A 16,619-nucleotide genomic window follows, 5' to 3' on the forward strand; every position below is an offset into this window, starting at 1 on the left:
CTCGATGAGGGCTTGGAGTGACCTGGGACAGGGGGTGGCCCCCATGGCAGGGGATGCAGCGGGATGAGATTTAAGGTCCCTTCCAACACAAAACGTCCTGGCATTCTACAAAAACTCTTTCAAAGAGTTGTTTTCTGTCATGGATTTATTACAGGGATTTGGGATATCCTGCCATGGTTTTATTGGAAAGGTTTCGGGATCTCCTGATGTGGAATTACTAGAGAGGTTTGGGGCTCTCTTTTCATGGGTTTATTAGAGGGATTTGGTGATCTCTTTCTGGATTTGAGGTTCTATTTTCATGGATATATTAGGTGAGATTGGGATCTCCTGCCATGGGTTTATTCAAGGATTTTGGGATCTCCATTCATGATTTATTACAGGGGTTTAGGGATCACCTTTCATGGATTTATTAGAGGGGCTTGGAGATCTATTGCCTTTAATTAATTAGAGGGATTTGGGATCTCCTTTTATAAATTTATTACAGCAGTTTTGGCATCTCTGTCTGGATGTATTAGAGGGACTGGGCATCTCCTGCCATGGATTTATTAGAGGGGCTTGGAGATCTCTGTTCATGGATTTATAAGAGGTAGTTTGGGATCTCCAGTCATGGATTTATTCCAGCCTTGGCCAGTGTGTTGTAGCTACTCTAATAATTCCCTCCTGAGTATTCTCTAATAATTCCTGAGCCCAGAATGGCCCAGCCTGCACCTGACAGAATCATCCACCTTGGAAAAGACCTGCAGGATCATCCAGTCCCAGCCTCACGCCAGCACTGCCATCATCATCCCTAAACCACATCCCTAAGTGCCACATCCAGGCTCCTCCTGGACACTTCCAGAGACGGCGACTCCGCCACCTCCCTGGGCAAGAAGTTATTCCAGTGCTTAACCATTCTTCCAGTGATTTTTTTTTTTTTTCCCTAATACCCACTCTGAACCTCTCCTGGCACAACTTGAGGCCAGTTCCTCTCATCCTTTCCCTTGGGACACAGCAAGACAGTGTGATCCCACCCCAGCTCCTGTCAGGGAGACGTAGAGGTGACAGAGCCTCCCTTTCTCCATGAACACCCCCAGCTTCCTCAGCTCAGGAGAGTTTTTAACCCCTTCCCCAGCTCTGTTATCCCTCCCTGGACAGGGCTGCCCCCAGATTTGTACTTTTTCATCCAAATCCAAATTTCCTACTCTCCGTCTGCTCAGGTGTGAGCAGGGAGTGACTTTGATCTCATACTACCTTGAACCCAGCAAATTCCAGAATTCCTGGCTGGGATAACCTGGGATAACCAGGCCAAGTGAGGGAGCCTCTGACAAGTTCACAAACACTGAGGTACTGATTAACTTCAGCCATCCCGGGATTGCCTTTGCACCCACTCCTCACGCTGAAGGTTTGGATGGAAAATTCATCCTGCAGCAGGAGGGAGAGGAGGACAGGACATTTCCCTGCCAACCCTCTCCTTATCCCACTTCAGCAAACAGCTGGGGTGCCATCACAAAATACAAAAATTAACCTTTTTTTGTGAGAAAACGCTGTCTGTTAAACTGGTCAGCTTCCCAATGCCCAGTTCCGAATGTGCTTTATAAACATCCAAATATATTTAGCACTTGTGACAATGATGTTTTTCCTTTAAAGTTTATAATAGATTTCAGAGAGTGTTTTAGTATCTCCCCACTACTCTGATGCTCAAAATTTTTTTTTCTGAAAAGCCATCCTGACATAAAACTGCTCTCTGTCACCTTCCCAATAGAAATAATTCAAGATATTGGTAAAACAGGAAAAATCAATAAATAAGGCTGATATGAGGAAAACAATGTGCAGTTAATTTTGGTGCCTTGACCATGGCATGAAGAGAGAGGACAGAATTTGTGTGCCTGAGGGATGGAGGCTGCATGGCTCTGAATATCCTAAATTTTTAATTTTGCCATCAACGGCAATGCTGTGAGGCTGGGGAAATCACGTCTGTGCTGCACATGCTCCTTTGCTGAGTCAGGTATGAAACCTGAGGCTTCAATGGTTGCTAAAACACTTTCAGTGCTGGTCTGATTCCTGATGGGGAGGAGTTTTCAGCTACCTGGGGGCCACCTCCCAGCCTGGGAAACAATTCTGTAAAGTGAGAGCTTGGGCTATACAGAGAGAGGCCAGCCCCTCTCAGCACCTCTTTGTGGTGTCCCTGGCACTGAGGAGATTCCTGCCAGCTCAGAAGAGCCTTGAGCCTTGTCCTGACGGTCTCCTGCTCCATCCCTGGAGGAATTACGCGAGGATCTGTGGAGAGGCTCTTTTCCACTTGTTACTGTGGGCTTGGGAGCTGTTCACACCGAGTCTGCCTCCCTGGCTCCTGGCCAAGGTGTAACGCAAGACACAACAAAGATGAGGCGTCCTGAGGGATCCAAGTAGCACGTTGAGGAGCTAATGCAACATCGAGAAACTCCAGTGACTCAGCATTGCAAAGATCACCAAATCTCAGCTTTCCAAGCAAGGGGGGGAAAGGCAAAATAAACTACCCACAATCCAAAGCAGTGAATCATTAACAACAGAAACATCAAAGAGCACAGTGCAACAAACCCACCCATCAGTTGCTTTCCAAAGAATCTTCAGGCTACAACCTGCAGGAGAAATCTCTTCCACGGCCCCTACTCCAACCACAGCAACATGGCTTTGAGGCTTTGCTGTGCCTGGATTTCCATCCTCCTCCTCCTGCCCAGCCTCTCGGATGGAGGGAAGCTCCTGGTGGTGCCCATGGTGGGAAGCCACTGGCTGAGCATGCAGGAAGTGGTGGAGAAGCTGAGCGAGAGAGGACACGAGGTGGTGGTGCTGGTTCCCAAGGTGAGCTGGCAGATGGAGACGACACAGGCCTACAAGGTGGTCACGTACCCAGTGAGGCAGACCCTGGGAGAGCTGGATAACGCCTTCCAGGAATATGTTGCTGTGCACCTGATGCAGAAGCCTTTCCCCCTCAATGCCCTGGCAATGTACAAGGCCTCGGTGCATGTTTTCAGCACCTTCTTTGGGCAGTGCAAGGACCTGTTCCACAGCCAGGAGACCCTGCGGTTCCTCAACCAAAGCAGCTTTGATGCCATCCTGACAGATCCAGCCTTCATGTGTGGGGCCATCCTGGCTCATCATCTCTCTCTTCCCTTTGTGTTCTTCATGAGGGGATTTGGTTGCAACCTTCACTTTGCAGCCCCACAGTGCCCAAGCCCTCCGTCCTACACCCCGAGACTCTTCAGCTTCAACTCGGACCACATGAATTTTTTCCAGAGGGTGGAAAATGCCCTAATTTTACTCCTGGAGCTTGAGTACTGTAACAGTTTCTATGCAGAAGCGCTTAAGCTTTCCTCAGAAGTTCTTCAGAGGGATGTGTCCCTGATGGACCTTGTGAACTCTGCTGCCGTTTGGCTCCTGAGGTTTGACTTTGTGTTCGAGTACGTCAGACCAGTGATGCCCAACATGGTCTTTGTAGGGGGGATCAACTGTGCTAAGAAGAAACCACTACCTAAGGTAATGTACCTTTGCCCACAAATTGTACATTTCCCAAAGAAAAGTCATTATATTGTTTCAGGAAGTTTATTGCTATTGATTTTTTTTTTTTTTAATTTCTGGGAATAATTTAATTCATCCATATTTGGGTAGTTGTATTCCACAGGCTGAAGCCAAATAACCTTGATAGAGACTTATTCGAATTAATGAGGGTTTTGTAACAAACCAAACAAAAAAGGGATTTTTATCTGCCAGATGGAAATTACTGTCCTCAGTGAATGTCTCTTAACCACCAACCAGATCCAGTTTTGATTTCCTTTTAATGGCATCTGAAATCCATTTATTTGATCTGATCAAAAACCCAAGAGTCATTTTTGGTTTTAACTCCCGGCTCAACAGCATCAGTTTATTCACTTTAGTTGTATTTTCATGTTATTATTTCCATACTGTCTGTCTTTGTTAACTTACTCCTGTTTGAGTGATGAAATATAAATGTCACGTTGAAATGGCAATAATTTTACAATCCTGGATTGGGTGAAAGACACTTGAATACAGAACTCAGATAGCTTTTCATTCATACCCCTTGACATTTGCTTTTACCAGAATTGTTCTGCAGGATCTTAAAGCTAATCTAGAAATCTAAATCTATTTTGATAGTCAACATGCAATCTCTAAAATGGTAACACTGAGATTCCTTTCCAGGCACAAAGCAGGACACATATCTCTTTCCTAGGAAATTGCTCCCTCACTTCTGATTTGTGGTCATGCAATATCTCTGCACAATGTCTTTGAGTCAAAGTGGTGGGATTTTTCTTTCTTCTTTCAGATTTCTTTTATGCTCTTTGACAGCCTGATGGAGAGCCCTCTAAAACTTGATAAACAAGGCAAAGAATAATATTATTAACTGGAATATTAGGATAAAATTATATCTAAGGTATTCTATCACATTAGAGCTCAGGAGAGTGCTGCTAGTTTGAGATTTAAGAGGCAAATCCTTGCTGGTTCCACAATATAAGTCTTTACTTGTCGGAATCTGTGGGTATTGGTGATTCCGAGATTGTAGAAAGTCTCTGTCTTTCTGCCCCGTTGCCAAAGAAGAAGCCATAATTCGTCTGTGCTGGTTTCAAGGTTGTTTATTTTTGCTTATCTATAACAAGTTCTGCTGCCCTGCCGCAGGTCTGTCCTGCAGGGCAGCGTGTGGGGCTCTGCCCTCAGTGGGATGGTACAAACATTATATACCAGAAATTACATGTACTATATTTACAATAATGTGCCAATATCTATCATCTACGTTGAACAGTGTGTCCCCAGCCTAAACCAATAGAAAAATGCCAACATCACCAAGAACATGGAGGTAAGGAAGAAGAAGGAGGAAGAACAGGATCAGGCCCACTTTCCTCCATCTTAGAACTCCTGACCCCCCTGTACAAAGTAAACCCCCCCCTGTACAGATGTTAGAACCCCCCTGTACAATACTAAAAAATTTTACCCTCTAATTTGTGACTACTTTTACTATACCATCTAACTCTCTGTGACCGCTTATTCCACCTTCAAAGTTGGTAATTCATTCCATGGTTCAAACTCAAGATCACAGCTGTTTTCAGCTGCTTGCCAGGGTCTAAAATGCTTCTGACCAAGGCCTGGAACCTCTAAAAATGTCTGAGGGACATTTTGAGTTCCGACATTTACTTTTATATCCTGAGGGTCTCTGAGCTGCACAGAATTCGTAACTTTGCTACAAGGGTAGAGACATCCTGCCCTCATTTAATTCCTGCCAGCTCCTCTCTTCACATTCCTCTTAGGTGAAAATCACATGTTCCACACCTGGAAAAATCTTCTGTAATTATCCTTTCTTCAGTCTCTTTTCTGGCTACATTCTCTACAGATTGCAGATTAATTTCTCTTATTTCACGTTGAATAGTGCCCAGCAGTCAAGTGTAAACAAAGAGTAAAATGAGTCATAGAGGGAAATGAAATCTGCCTGTTCACACACACCAGTAAAGCCCTGGGCTGGTCATTACTGTTCAGAAACATAATCCTATGAGAAGAATAAATAGTTGTCCTAAGCCTATTGAACCCATTGCTGAACAGGTAAGAAAAGAAAAAGGATTACTGGGAGAGGGAGACAGAAGAAGAGATTCAAACTGCAGATTCTTTCTCAGACAAGGAAGCCACAGGCCTTTTTGTTACACCACTTCCATAGTTTTCCACAGGCAGGGGAATGGGGCACAGTGGTCTCATTCCAGACAGAGCTCCTCTCTGCTGGATCTGACGTGGTCCCATGGAGGAGCTGCTCTGAGCTGAAGGAGCTCAGGCTTGTGCAGCATTGGCCCTACTTACCTTATCCAGCTGGGAATCCAATCCTAAATTGTGTAAGGATCAACACAGAGGTTGTGGGAGAACATGAGAGCACAGGGCTGAGCCTGGGGGAACACAAACTGCATTTACACCTTGATTAAGCTGCCTCAGGCTGATTTCCTCTTGGCCTGCGCTTTGCATGGGGGTGTCTCAGCAGCAATTACACCTTCATTAACAGGCAGAGAAATCCCAAGTTTCCAACTCCTCAAGTGTCTGGAAGTTTAACACAAGGCTTGCAGGAATCAGCCAATATCTCGGCTCTAAGAAGTACCTGAAGGTTGGCATGGTGACATTGCAAATCAACTCATACTGTGAGCCCTGAGACACTCTGGTGACAATCTCATCTTTAGCCAAAGTTAATGCAAAGTTGCTTTTTTGGCCAGCTCAGAAAACCAAAGTTAGTATTATTTGATTAAAGCAAGGTTCAGGAATTTAAACTACAGCCACCTCTCAAATGTCTCCCTGGTGTTTTCTAACCTAAACCTCCCAATACTTATTTAAACAACTGGTCAACTGAAAACATTAAATTAACCCCAGGTTGAAGTAGGTAGCTACTCAAGTAAAGAAAAAGATGTAACTGAACAAACACCTTTTTGTCACCAGCACAGGGCTTAAGATATCTTGCTTTAAAACCCTCTCGATTTTCCCAGTGTTTCTATTCATGGCTTAGGAAACAGCTGCCTGGAAATTATCTGTGTTCTATGATTTGCTTCTTGCTCTCACAAAAATTTCTATTCCTCTCCAACTCATATAATTGCTTTTATGGGCTGTTTTTCCTTGAAAGCTAGTGTATCTCCACACTGAAAAACCTGAGGGGGAATCAGGCAGGTTCCTGTCAGCAGCCACCAGCCTGCATTTCCCACATGCTGCTTAGCACCAAAAAAAGGGTCTGGGTTCAGTTACACAAGGACTCCTCCATGGAAAAGCCTGGTCCATCATCTAGAAACCAGGGAAATCACATTACATTGAATCACAGGCTGGTTTGGGTTGGAAGGAATTTTAAAGCTCTTCCCATTCTACCCCCTGCCATGGGCAGGGACACCTTCCACTTCCAAATCTCAGGTTGCTCCAAGCCCTGTCCAACCTGGCCTTGAACACTTCCAGGGATTCCCAGCTTCTCTGGGCACCACCCCCACACTCTTGGAGTTGAGCAACCTTTATCTGCTTGCAGGACCCAGAGCCTAAGCGAGTCAACAATCTCACCTCACAGCAGGGAAGCAAATCCAGTGGATGAGACCAACACTTCCAGGCTGCCACAACAAATAGCAGGTGTTCTTGCTGTCGTTTTAGTGGTGCTGAGGTTTCTGTTTGCTGCTCTCTTTCCTTAGTGCTACTCAGAAATCCACACATCACAACCAGTCTCGCTCACAGGTGAACAGTTTGAGAAAGTTTTAGCGCCTCTTGGAGCTGAAGCAGTCGTAGGGTGAGGGGCCCAAACCCTGCAGAGCTGCTCCATCACTCCCTGGAATAACCCGTACAAGCTTTAGCACTTCTGAGAGGAAAACAAACCTGCAGTCCCGGCTCACCCAAGCCTTGATGTCCTTTGGTATGCAATGGGGAAGGCTTTCCTCCAAGCAGGCACCTGGCTCTCTCACATTTGGAATCCTCAGTTCCTCAGCTCCTTGTTTGCACATAAAATGGGAGCTAGTAACAAGCACCACACCCTTCGGAGGAGATGCAGGTGCCCTTTGCTACTCATCAGGAAAAACAAACACATACAAACTTACCTGTTGCTTTGAAAAATGAGCCTGGCTGTTAATTTTCTCAGTAATAATTACACAGCTTAGATCTCACCTCAGCTGATCCTGTGCTAATCTAAGAACTTCATCCTTTCTTTCTTTGTCCTGCCTTTCTTAATTTGATGCCTCATTTTCCCACAGTTTTTGTTCTGATGGTCTGGTACAAAAAGTAGGGAGCCTGTGGAGTCCATAAGAAAGTGTGGCCATCCTATCAAGAGACTTTTTCTCTTGTAGTCAAGGGAAATTAACTTGTATTGGTTGTTTTCAGCAGACTGGGCAGACTGGTGTTGACATTGAAAATCCAATCGAGTCCAGAGTAGAAAACACACCAAGGAGCAACTTCCAAGTTAATTTGGTCAGCTCTTGTCGCAGCAGTTGCAATGAACTCTTTGCATCCAAATTTCCTGCATTTAATGACAATTATTTGTAAATCTATTCTGTGTCCTGCTTTCAGTATGTGCTGTCTCTCACCTCTCCTGCGCTGGCCCTCTCCAGAAGTTGGTTTTCCATGTCTAAGGGTGGTTGTTCATGTCCAGTGTGACCAAATGGAGCTACTCAGGGCAGTCCCAGCCCCCTTTGGGTGTCATGAGACAAATCCCTTTGCCTCAGGCTGTAAGGATTTGTTTCTCCTGACTGAGGATGCTGGGAGTCCCGCCACCATTTATAAAAAGAACAGAAAACCTTTGTGCTGATGGCAGTTTCTCATCACAAAGACTCCTTCCTTAGCACCCTCCTAAAGGCTTTGCTGTGGCATTGCTTTTACTTTCACAAAGGCAAAAGATTCCTGCAGTGGGATCAGTGGAAGGTGTCACACCTTCTCCTATATTTTGTTTTCCTCACAATACATGAAAAGGGTTTTCAAAACAGCGACCAAAGACCAAAACTCCTTTGTTTCCCTGTGCTGGCCTCCTTTCCCTTTGTTTGCCCTGAACCCATCCATTAGTTCACTTTTTCGGTGTAGTGCCAGGAGGAAAAAAGCCAGTCGGGATTGTTCTCCTCAGATTTGTGATTGCCTGGTACATCCTGGTAGCCATGACATCTTTGTAAGAGGTGCAGGTTTGCCTGCTTCCAGGGCGTAGGAATTCAACATCAGCCTCCTGTCCTCAGGAATGGAGTTGCATCCATTCTGCTGGGTGTATTTTTATTATTTTCTCACCGTGTATTTGCCAGGTCAATGGTTTTAACCACAAATATTGTTACAACATAAAACCTTGCTCTTGGTGTCACAGACTTAGTGCTGACAGTGTCTAAGTGCTGATAGACTTAGAAGCTTGAACACTAACAGAAAGTACAAAGGTTTTTCTAAGGATACAGCTTCCCTTCCTTCTACAAACATTGGCAAAATCACAGGCTAATCACAACCGTATTGGGAAGTTAAATATTAATTTCTGTAGCCAATAAATTCCCTGCTTCATCTGCATGGACCATCGTATAAAGGACTGCGTGGATCCCTCCGGAGCAGAACTCTCTGGTTCACTCTCACCGAAATGGCTCTTTTTTACCAAGGTGCCTGGATACTTCTCCTCCTGACACTGTCTTTAATCCTGGCTGAAGGTGGAAAGATCCTGGTGGTACCTCAGGATGGAAGTCACTGGCTCAGCATGCGCCCAGTAGTGGAAAAACTCCAGCAAAAGGGACACGAGGTTGTTGTGGTTGTACCCTCAACCAGTCTGTATATGAAGTCAAAGGAGCCTCAGAATTATACAGTCAAAGTGTATCCAGTACCTTACACAGATGAATACTTGGGTGAAATACTAAAGGCCTTAGTTAATGCCCATTTTATGGAACAGTCTGTTTTGAATGTTGTTCTTACCTTGTATCAAGTCATGATAGAAATCCCCTCCGTCTTCTTCACCAACTGTAAGAGCCTTCTGCAGAACGAGGAGCTGATGCAGCACTTGAAAGAGAGCAAATTCGACGTGGTTTTCACAGATCCCATCCTGATGTGTGGGCCCCTGGTGGCTGAGTATCTTTCTGTTCCTGCTGTCTACTTCCTGCGGGGCTTTCCCTGTGGAATGGATTCTGCTGCTACCCAGTGTCCAAGCCCTCCTTCCTACGTCCCCAGGTTATTCTTGGATAATACAGACAGCATGATGTTTTCCCAGCGGGTGAAGAACATGCTGGTCAATCTGCTGGAGCTCTTCTACTGTAAGCCTATTTATAATAACTTTGAAGAGCTTGCATATAAGGTTTTCAAAAAGAAAGTGACAGCGACAGAACTCCTGAGCCGTGGATCCTTCTGGCTGATGAGATACGATTTTGTGTTTGAGTTCCCGAGACCAGTGATGCCAAACATGGCTTTTATTGGAGGGATTAACTGTGTTCAGAAGAATAAACTGTCTCAGGTACCAAATTTTCTTTGTTTTTTATATTGAAAAGGCAAAGTATAAATGTATCATAGAATGGCAGAATGGTTTAGGCTGAAAGGGGCCTTAAAGATGATCTCGTTCCATCCCCCTGCCATCCTGGGCAAGGGATGTCACTCACATCCTTATATCAAACCCTGACTGACAACAGCTTGGTGTTTAAAGACAGAAATCCTGCATGATGCAGAAATGTTATTTCCTAATACCCAGCATTCAGATTATATCACATCCTGACAAACCTAAAGCCTTATCAGACTTAATTAGGACAATTTAAGTGACATGCAGCTTTTATGCAAATGAGTCTCTTTTGTAGAACTGAATGACTTTGCAATCCTCCTTTCCCAGCTGTCCCAGCTGTGGACTGTCCATATATCCCCTCTCCTTTTATACACAGTGGAGGTTATGGGACTGAAGATTTCACCTGTTTTCTACCACAGCCATCCACTGGATTGATTCCTTTCCATCTATCTTTATTGTCTAGGTGTCAATATCTAAGCCGCAAAAGAAATCCTCCTCCAGTTCTATCCTCCCCTTCTTGTCTAGATTATTGAATTAGGTTTTAAGCTTTCCTGGGTATGGGTATCTCCTGTAAATTTCCATTTTGGCTTTTGTGCACCAACCTTCCTGTGCTCATTTGGCAGCCAGTCTGAGGTTATGGCCTGCCTTCTGTGCATCTCCTTCCTCTGAGCTGCTTGAAAATCCCCATTAAATTAAACCAAGCTGTAAACTACCAATATGGATCAGCATGTGTGATGGAGCTGCTGCTCCTTTTGGAGGGCAGGACCTCAACAAAGTCCAAGATTTCCTAGCAGGCTTGAGAAGGAACCTGCAGAAACTGCAGGAGAAAAAAAGCTCCAGGAATATTTTAAAGCCCAGAATGCCCTGGAGAAGGAAATTGTTTCTTGTATTCACCTACTTATAAGCTGTAATAAGAGGTTATCACCAGCTCTAAACCCCCAGCAATTTATAACCAAGAAGGACCTGGACACAGGGTTGAGGTCATGAACTGACCTCTCATTGGCCGTGAAGGATCCATGACTTTGTGAACTAGAGAGGTGCTGTTGGTCTTTGTTATCTGGAGTACAAGGATGAAATGCTCTTTTGCAATTTCATTTTATACCTGATAGGATAAGGGGTTAGCTGAAATGTATATGGAGAGGTGAGGAAAGATTTTCTGCTGGCTGCGTATCTTCCAAAAAAATTCAAGTTTTCATTAAGGAAAATTATTTTTTTCTCAGAGGTGCCAGCTGGTTTTGACTATTGAAAAAAAAGCAAAACCCAAACCCCAGGTACTCTTACGGTGATTTCTCATATGAATCCTTACTGTAAGTTATGTTTCACTGTACTACTTGCATCAGTTTCATTAGGAAAGAAAATGCTTTAAAAAATGCTAAATTACCTCAGTCTATGACAACTGTGTCAGCCTTCAGTGGCAGCGATGGAAAAGAGGCCTTTCAGTGATTTCTTGATAGGAACAGTCCTCCCATGTGGGCTCAGGAGTGTTTCTGCCCACCCACTCTGTGGGTACATTTTTTCATGGATTTTCCCTCCATTTTATCATCAGACCTTGCACATGCTGGGCTGGTGACAAGAAGTGCCAACAAAGCTGGGGTTCTGCTGAGGGAAGAAGAAGGCCAATAACCTTAGCTTGGCAGTGTGAAGGTGACACACCTTTCTTGACTCAAGCAAAGCCACCTTTGAAGTCCAACCTGCCCTGAATACTTCCTAATCTTTCATTGCTTTCTGTGACCTTGTTGCAAAGGTCTGATGAGCTGAAACGGGAGGAGAGTCAAAAGGGCAGAGGTGGAGCACGGCTACAAAAGCTGGCAAACCACTCCTGGCCTCTCTGGTGCGAGGCTTCCTCTCTGCACAGCCCACACCATGCTGGTGGCACTGCTTCTCCCCTTCCTGTGCCTCCTGAGCCCGGCTGCTGCTGGGAGGCTGCTGGTGATCCCCATGGAGGGCAGCCACTGGCTCAGCATGAAAAAAGTGCTGATTGAGCTGAGCAAGAGAGGGCATGAAGTCGTGGTCATCCACCAGACAACAAAATCCTGACTGATTCCTCAGATGTCTACGAACTGAAAACCTACCCTGTGCCATTGATGAAGGAGGACATGGAAGAACAGTTACGCTCCTTCAGTGCAAGAGTTTTCAGCCAAGAGCCTTTCCTCATGAGATTCTGGAAGCGTTGGGAAGATTACCAGGAGAGTGGGACCATGTTTCATGCTTCGTGCAAGTCCTTGCTGTACAACCAAGAGCTGATGAAGTACATCACAGACAGTCACTTTGATGCCCTGCTCACAGATCCTGTTACACTGTGTGGGCAGATCATTGCCCTGCACTTCTCCATCCCCAGTGTTTTCTTCCTGAGGCTGGTTCCATGTGTCTTGGAGGTTTGCGCGGCTCAGGGCCTGGACCCTCCGTCCTACATCCAACGCATGTTCTCAGAAAACACCGACCACATGTCCTTCTCCGAGAGGGTGAAGAACTTCCGGATTGCCCTTTCCGAGTCCTTCATCTGCAATATTGCCTATTCTCAATTTGAGGAGCTGGCCTCAGAATTCCTCCAAAAACCGATGACAATGACAGAGATTTTAAGCCATGGATCCATCTGGCTGAGGAGAATCGACTTTGTCTTTGAGTATCCTATGCCTGTCATGCCCAACATGGTTTTCATTGGAGGCATCCACTGTGGAGAGAAGAAGAAGCCGCTATCTCTAGTCAGTAGCTGGCTGGGAGAGGTTGTGGCAGTCACACACCTGCATGATCCAAGTGAGATATTTGAGAGGGATGTATCTTATCTTTCTCTTGGAGGGAGACTATTTACAAGAGCCTGAAGTGATAGCACAAGGGCAATGGCTTTAAATTGCCAGAGGAAAGGATTAGAGGAGATAATGGGAAGAAATTCTTCTCTGGGAGGAGGGTGAGGCCCTGGCACGGGTGGCCCAGAGAAGCTGTGGCTGCCTCACCCCAGATGTGTCCCAGGCCAGGCTGTATGAGGCTCGGAGCAGCCTAGTGTTATAGGTAAAAATGATCCAGACAAATTAATAATTAATAAAAATAAATTCTTATTCAGCGATCAAGATTCGGTCTAAGACAGCCACAATCAAAAGGACAGTGCTGAGCCTGGATCGGCACTGGGTGAGACACAGGTCCGACAGCTACAGCATAGGGTCTCCTATGTTCATGCCAACTGTTCCATCCAAGTGGTTTTTATACAGTTTATTCTGCTTGAGGCAGAGTTTTCAGCGATCAACCTTTTCTTCTTTTCAGAGTCCCACATATTCATGTAGTTTATTTTCTCTACGTCGAACTGAACAAAACCGTGTCCAGAGAGCAATGTATGTCTGTGATTGAGTCACTGGAACTTGGCATTGAGATGTATCTTTCTGATGGCTCCAGCTATCTCAATCTTAGATATTTATTGAGTTGACCATTGCTTGGGAGTTCCTTGTATCACCTTGGGAAATGACTCATCTCTGGGCGAGCTACGTTCATTCGTTTGTAAATGAGGTTGAAGCGATACGTGGAATAAATAAATAGACTCCACAACTTGGGATAGTTATGAAGTGGGTATGTATTGTCAGTGCCCGGCACAAGTGAGATATCTCTCCAAAAACTTGTGCCCTGAGCCTTGGTCTGACCCACACCTTTATTCCCAAAGATGTTCCATATGCAATACATTGCACAACTTTGCCATGCATATTCAACCCCTGGCCCCGCCTGTCCTCACCTCTCATGCTAAATAGGTCCACGCCCTTCTGGGCACACGTGGTTTGCTGTGGTGGTCATACGGGGGTCTCTTGGGGTCTTCTGAGGCTGAAGATCATGGTCTTCCTCATGGTTGAACTTTTGAACTCTTCCTCTGCGCGTGCACTTTCCGTCCTTCAGTGTTTATCTCTGTATATCTGTCAATCTTGATAGGCTTGGAGACAGGAAAGCTTCTTTACCTGGCTTCTTTGCATCCTTAGGTATTGTTCTTTGTGCAATAAGCTTCAGAAATATGCATTTTCTTATGCCTTTTTGTACTATGGCAGAGGTTTCTTAAGTAAAAGGTTCAACACATAACTATACAAACTAAAATATAAATGCTTAATTCATTTTGTCAACTTAAGTGAATTCCAGAAATCTCTATTTCAAGTTCATCTCCAACCTCTACAGCTCCTCCTGTGGCAGTCTGCTGCGTAACAAGGATCTGATGCAGTATCTCTGAAGTTTTCACAGATCCTCTTGTACTGTGCGGATGAATCCTGGCTCTGCATCTCTCAGTCCTATCTGTTTTCTTTCTCTGAGGATTTCCCTGCAGTTCGGATTTGCAGGTTGTTCAGTGCCCAGATCTGCTTTCCTATGTCCCAAGAACATTTACGGACAGCTCAGACCACATGGCGTTTATCCAGAATATGGCAAACGAGTTCTCAAGTTCATAGATTCCTTTCTTTGCCATTTAAACTTCGAGCCTCAGATGTTCTTCACAGACAAGTAAGAGTGGAGGAGCTCTTAAGCCATGGATCCATTTGGCTTGAAATAGCTGATTTTGGGTATGAGTATCCCATGCCAGTGTGAGAAACAACTGCTCACCTTTAAAAAAATTTAAAGGTTTATTTAACCTTAACAAAAGATACAACAAAAGCACTAAATAAGGAAAAAATACAGCACTGGGAGCTCCTGTGATTATCATCCACATGCTCAACTACAAAATGGATGTTCTGCCTTTTATATCTTTAGCCCCTCCCAAAGTTTTGACAGTCAACTCCTTCTCTGCTGTCCATTGGTGGAGATCACTTTCTTACACCTTGATTTGAGCTCAGGTGTTGTTATGCCACGCCTTCTGGTAACAAGCCAGCCTTCTCTACATGCCTTCACTACTAAGGCTATTACAAGGGGGAGGGGAAAGAGGACTATGGGAGGACATATTCCTGTACCATTACTATACATTTTAACATCTGCATAATATCTATTTCTCAATTGTGAGAGCCAATTATTACATTACTTGTCTATAAGACCAGTGATGCCCAACATAATTTTATTGAAGGTATAAATTGTGGAAGGAAAAAGCCATTATCTCAGGCTCAGTGATTGCTGTGGTAAAATATAAAAATGTTTAATGATGTTTGCAAATGCTTTGTGTGCCTGTAACTATGTCCATGAATTGGTTTTACTGTCTCAATTGATTTTTAAAAACAGGGAATCATTTTGGTTAATAGATCCACCCTTTCATAATTTAGAAATGAAGAATCATAATGCACCAAGTGGTAGATAATGTTCTGGTTGCTCTGGCAGTGTCTGTATGTGCAAGAGCTTTATGCTGCCTTCCCAAAAGTTTCCCTACAAAGGATGTGCCTAGAGCCACAGTAGTTTGGTAAATGTCCTTAAAAATATTCTGGTGTATGCTATTGACCACTACACTAAATGACTTTATTGTCAAAATTACTTCTGTGCAATAATTTTCATGATTAGGGCTTGTCTGTAAACCCTGTCTGTGCATTAATATTGTTTGCTTTCATGGTCCAGGGGCAAACTCTTCCCACACTGATCTAGAATGGTATTTCTGAGTTGCCTAATTCAGTTTTAAGTACAGCTGGCAAAAACCATGTCCATGTCCTTCCTTCTTCCAGTCCCTACTTCATCCATCCAAAAAGAAGCCTTGCAGGGAAATGAACTTTAAGAGCAAATTTTCCATATTTCTTGCAGTGTCACAATATAAAACTGGTGAAGAATCCAGACCATTTCCCGTGTGAAGCTTTAATGTTTTATCTAATCTTTTGCAAACAGAAAATGATACGGAATGGCAGGAGGGGAGGAATTATCTTACACTGAAAATTCATGCTTGGAAAATTAATGATCTGTTTCCTCTTTTGAGCAGACCACTTATTGAAGGATCCCTCATTTACTTAAATCATAGAACGTCTCCTAGGAGGGTCTGTTCCATTATCTTCCCAGGAGAGGTGAGGTTGACATGTTGGTAGTTCCCAGGAGGGTCCTTTCTGTCCTTTTTAAAGGTGGGTGCATTGTTTCCCTTTTGCCAGTCTCACTGTAACTTCACCTGACTGCCAGGACTTTTCAAATATCATGGAAAGTACCTTGGCAACTCCATCAACCAATTTCTCAGGATTCTGGGATGCATCTCATGGGGTCCCATGTGTTTGAGTCATCAGGTGCCCTTATGTTTGGGTTCCTCAAGTGGTCACCAGTGATGCCCTTGATCTTCTCTTACACTGGCTGGAATTTTGCTCCCCTGCCACATCTTGCCATCCATCCACTCAAGAGGTGTGGGAAGAGAGGTTGTCAGTGCAGGCTGAAGCCAGGAAAGTTCTTGAGTCCCTCAGCCTTTACCTCGTCCATTGTTTCCAGTTTCCTAGTCTTGCTTGCTGGGGGAGAAAGACGCCCTTTAACCTTCCTGTTGTGGTTGACAGACCTCTAGTGGCCTTTCTTGTTGTTATTTTCACCCCTGGAAAAGTTCAGGCCCACCTGCACCTTGGACTTCCTGACTTTCTCCCTACATAACCAGGCAGCATTCCTCCGAAGCCAGTGTTGCTCCAATAGAGAGAGGGGGGTGTTTCCCAGAGTAGCTCTGGGCCCGATTTGTGTCTGCCAAATAAGATGAACCTTAACCTTTTCTGCCACCTTTGTCACGTCCATATTTAAACATTTACCAAATGCAAATAAGTCTAAAGATCATCCATAA

The 16,619-nt window shown here is 44.6% G+C and overlaps 1 protein-coding gene and 1 pseudogene across 2 annotated transcripts in view; both read left to right on the forward strand.

Moving 5' to 3' along the window:
* The first annotated feature begins 2,553 nt into the window (after positions 1–2,553).
* The window catches only part of LOC100229734 (UDP-glucuronosyltransferase 1A1), a 36,359-nt gene continuing 22,293 nt past the window's right edge, over positions 2,554–16,619 (forward strand). The window contains exon 1 of one of the 2 annotated variants that reach the window (XM_030276958.4): positions 2,554–3,492. In XM_030276958.4, the coding sequence (XP_030132818.3) occupies positions 2,644–3,492 (849 nt within the window). In that variant the 5' untranslated portion in view covers positions 2,554–2,643. Of the gene's footprint in view, positions 3,493–9,015; positions 9,914–16,619 lie in introns of those variants that run through there. The other variant, XM_072931963.1, reaches the window with a different exon arrangement.
* On the forward strand, positions 9,937–16,409 carry LOC140684542 (UDP-glucuronosyltransferase 1A1-like; annotated as a pseudogene).

The sequence above is a fragment of the Taeniopygia guttata genome, chromosome 7 (assembly GCF_048771995.1).
Source record: "Taeniopygia guttata chromosome 7, bTaeGut7.mat, whole genome shotgun sequence".
In the NCBI taxonomy this organism is placed as follows: Eukaryota; Metazoa; Chordata; class Aves; order Passeriformes; family Estrildidae; genus Taeniopygia; species Taeniopygia guttata.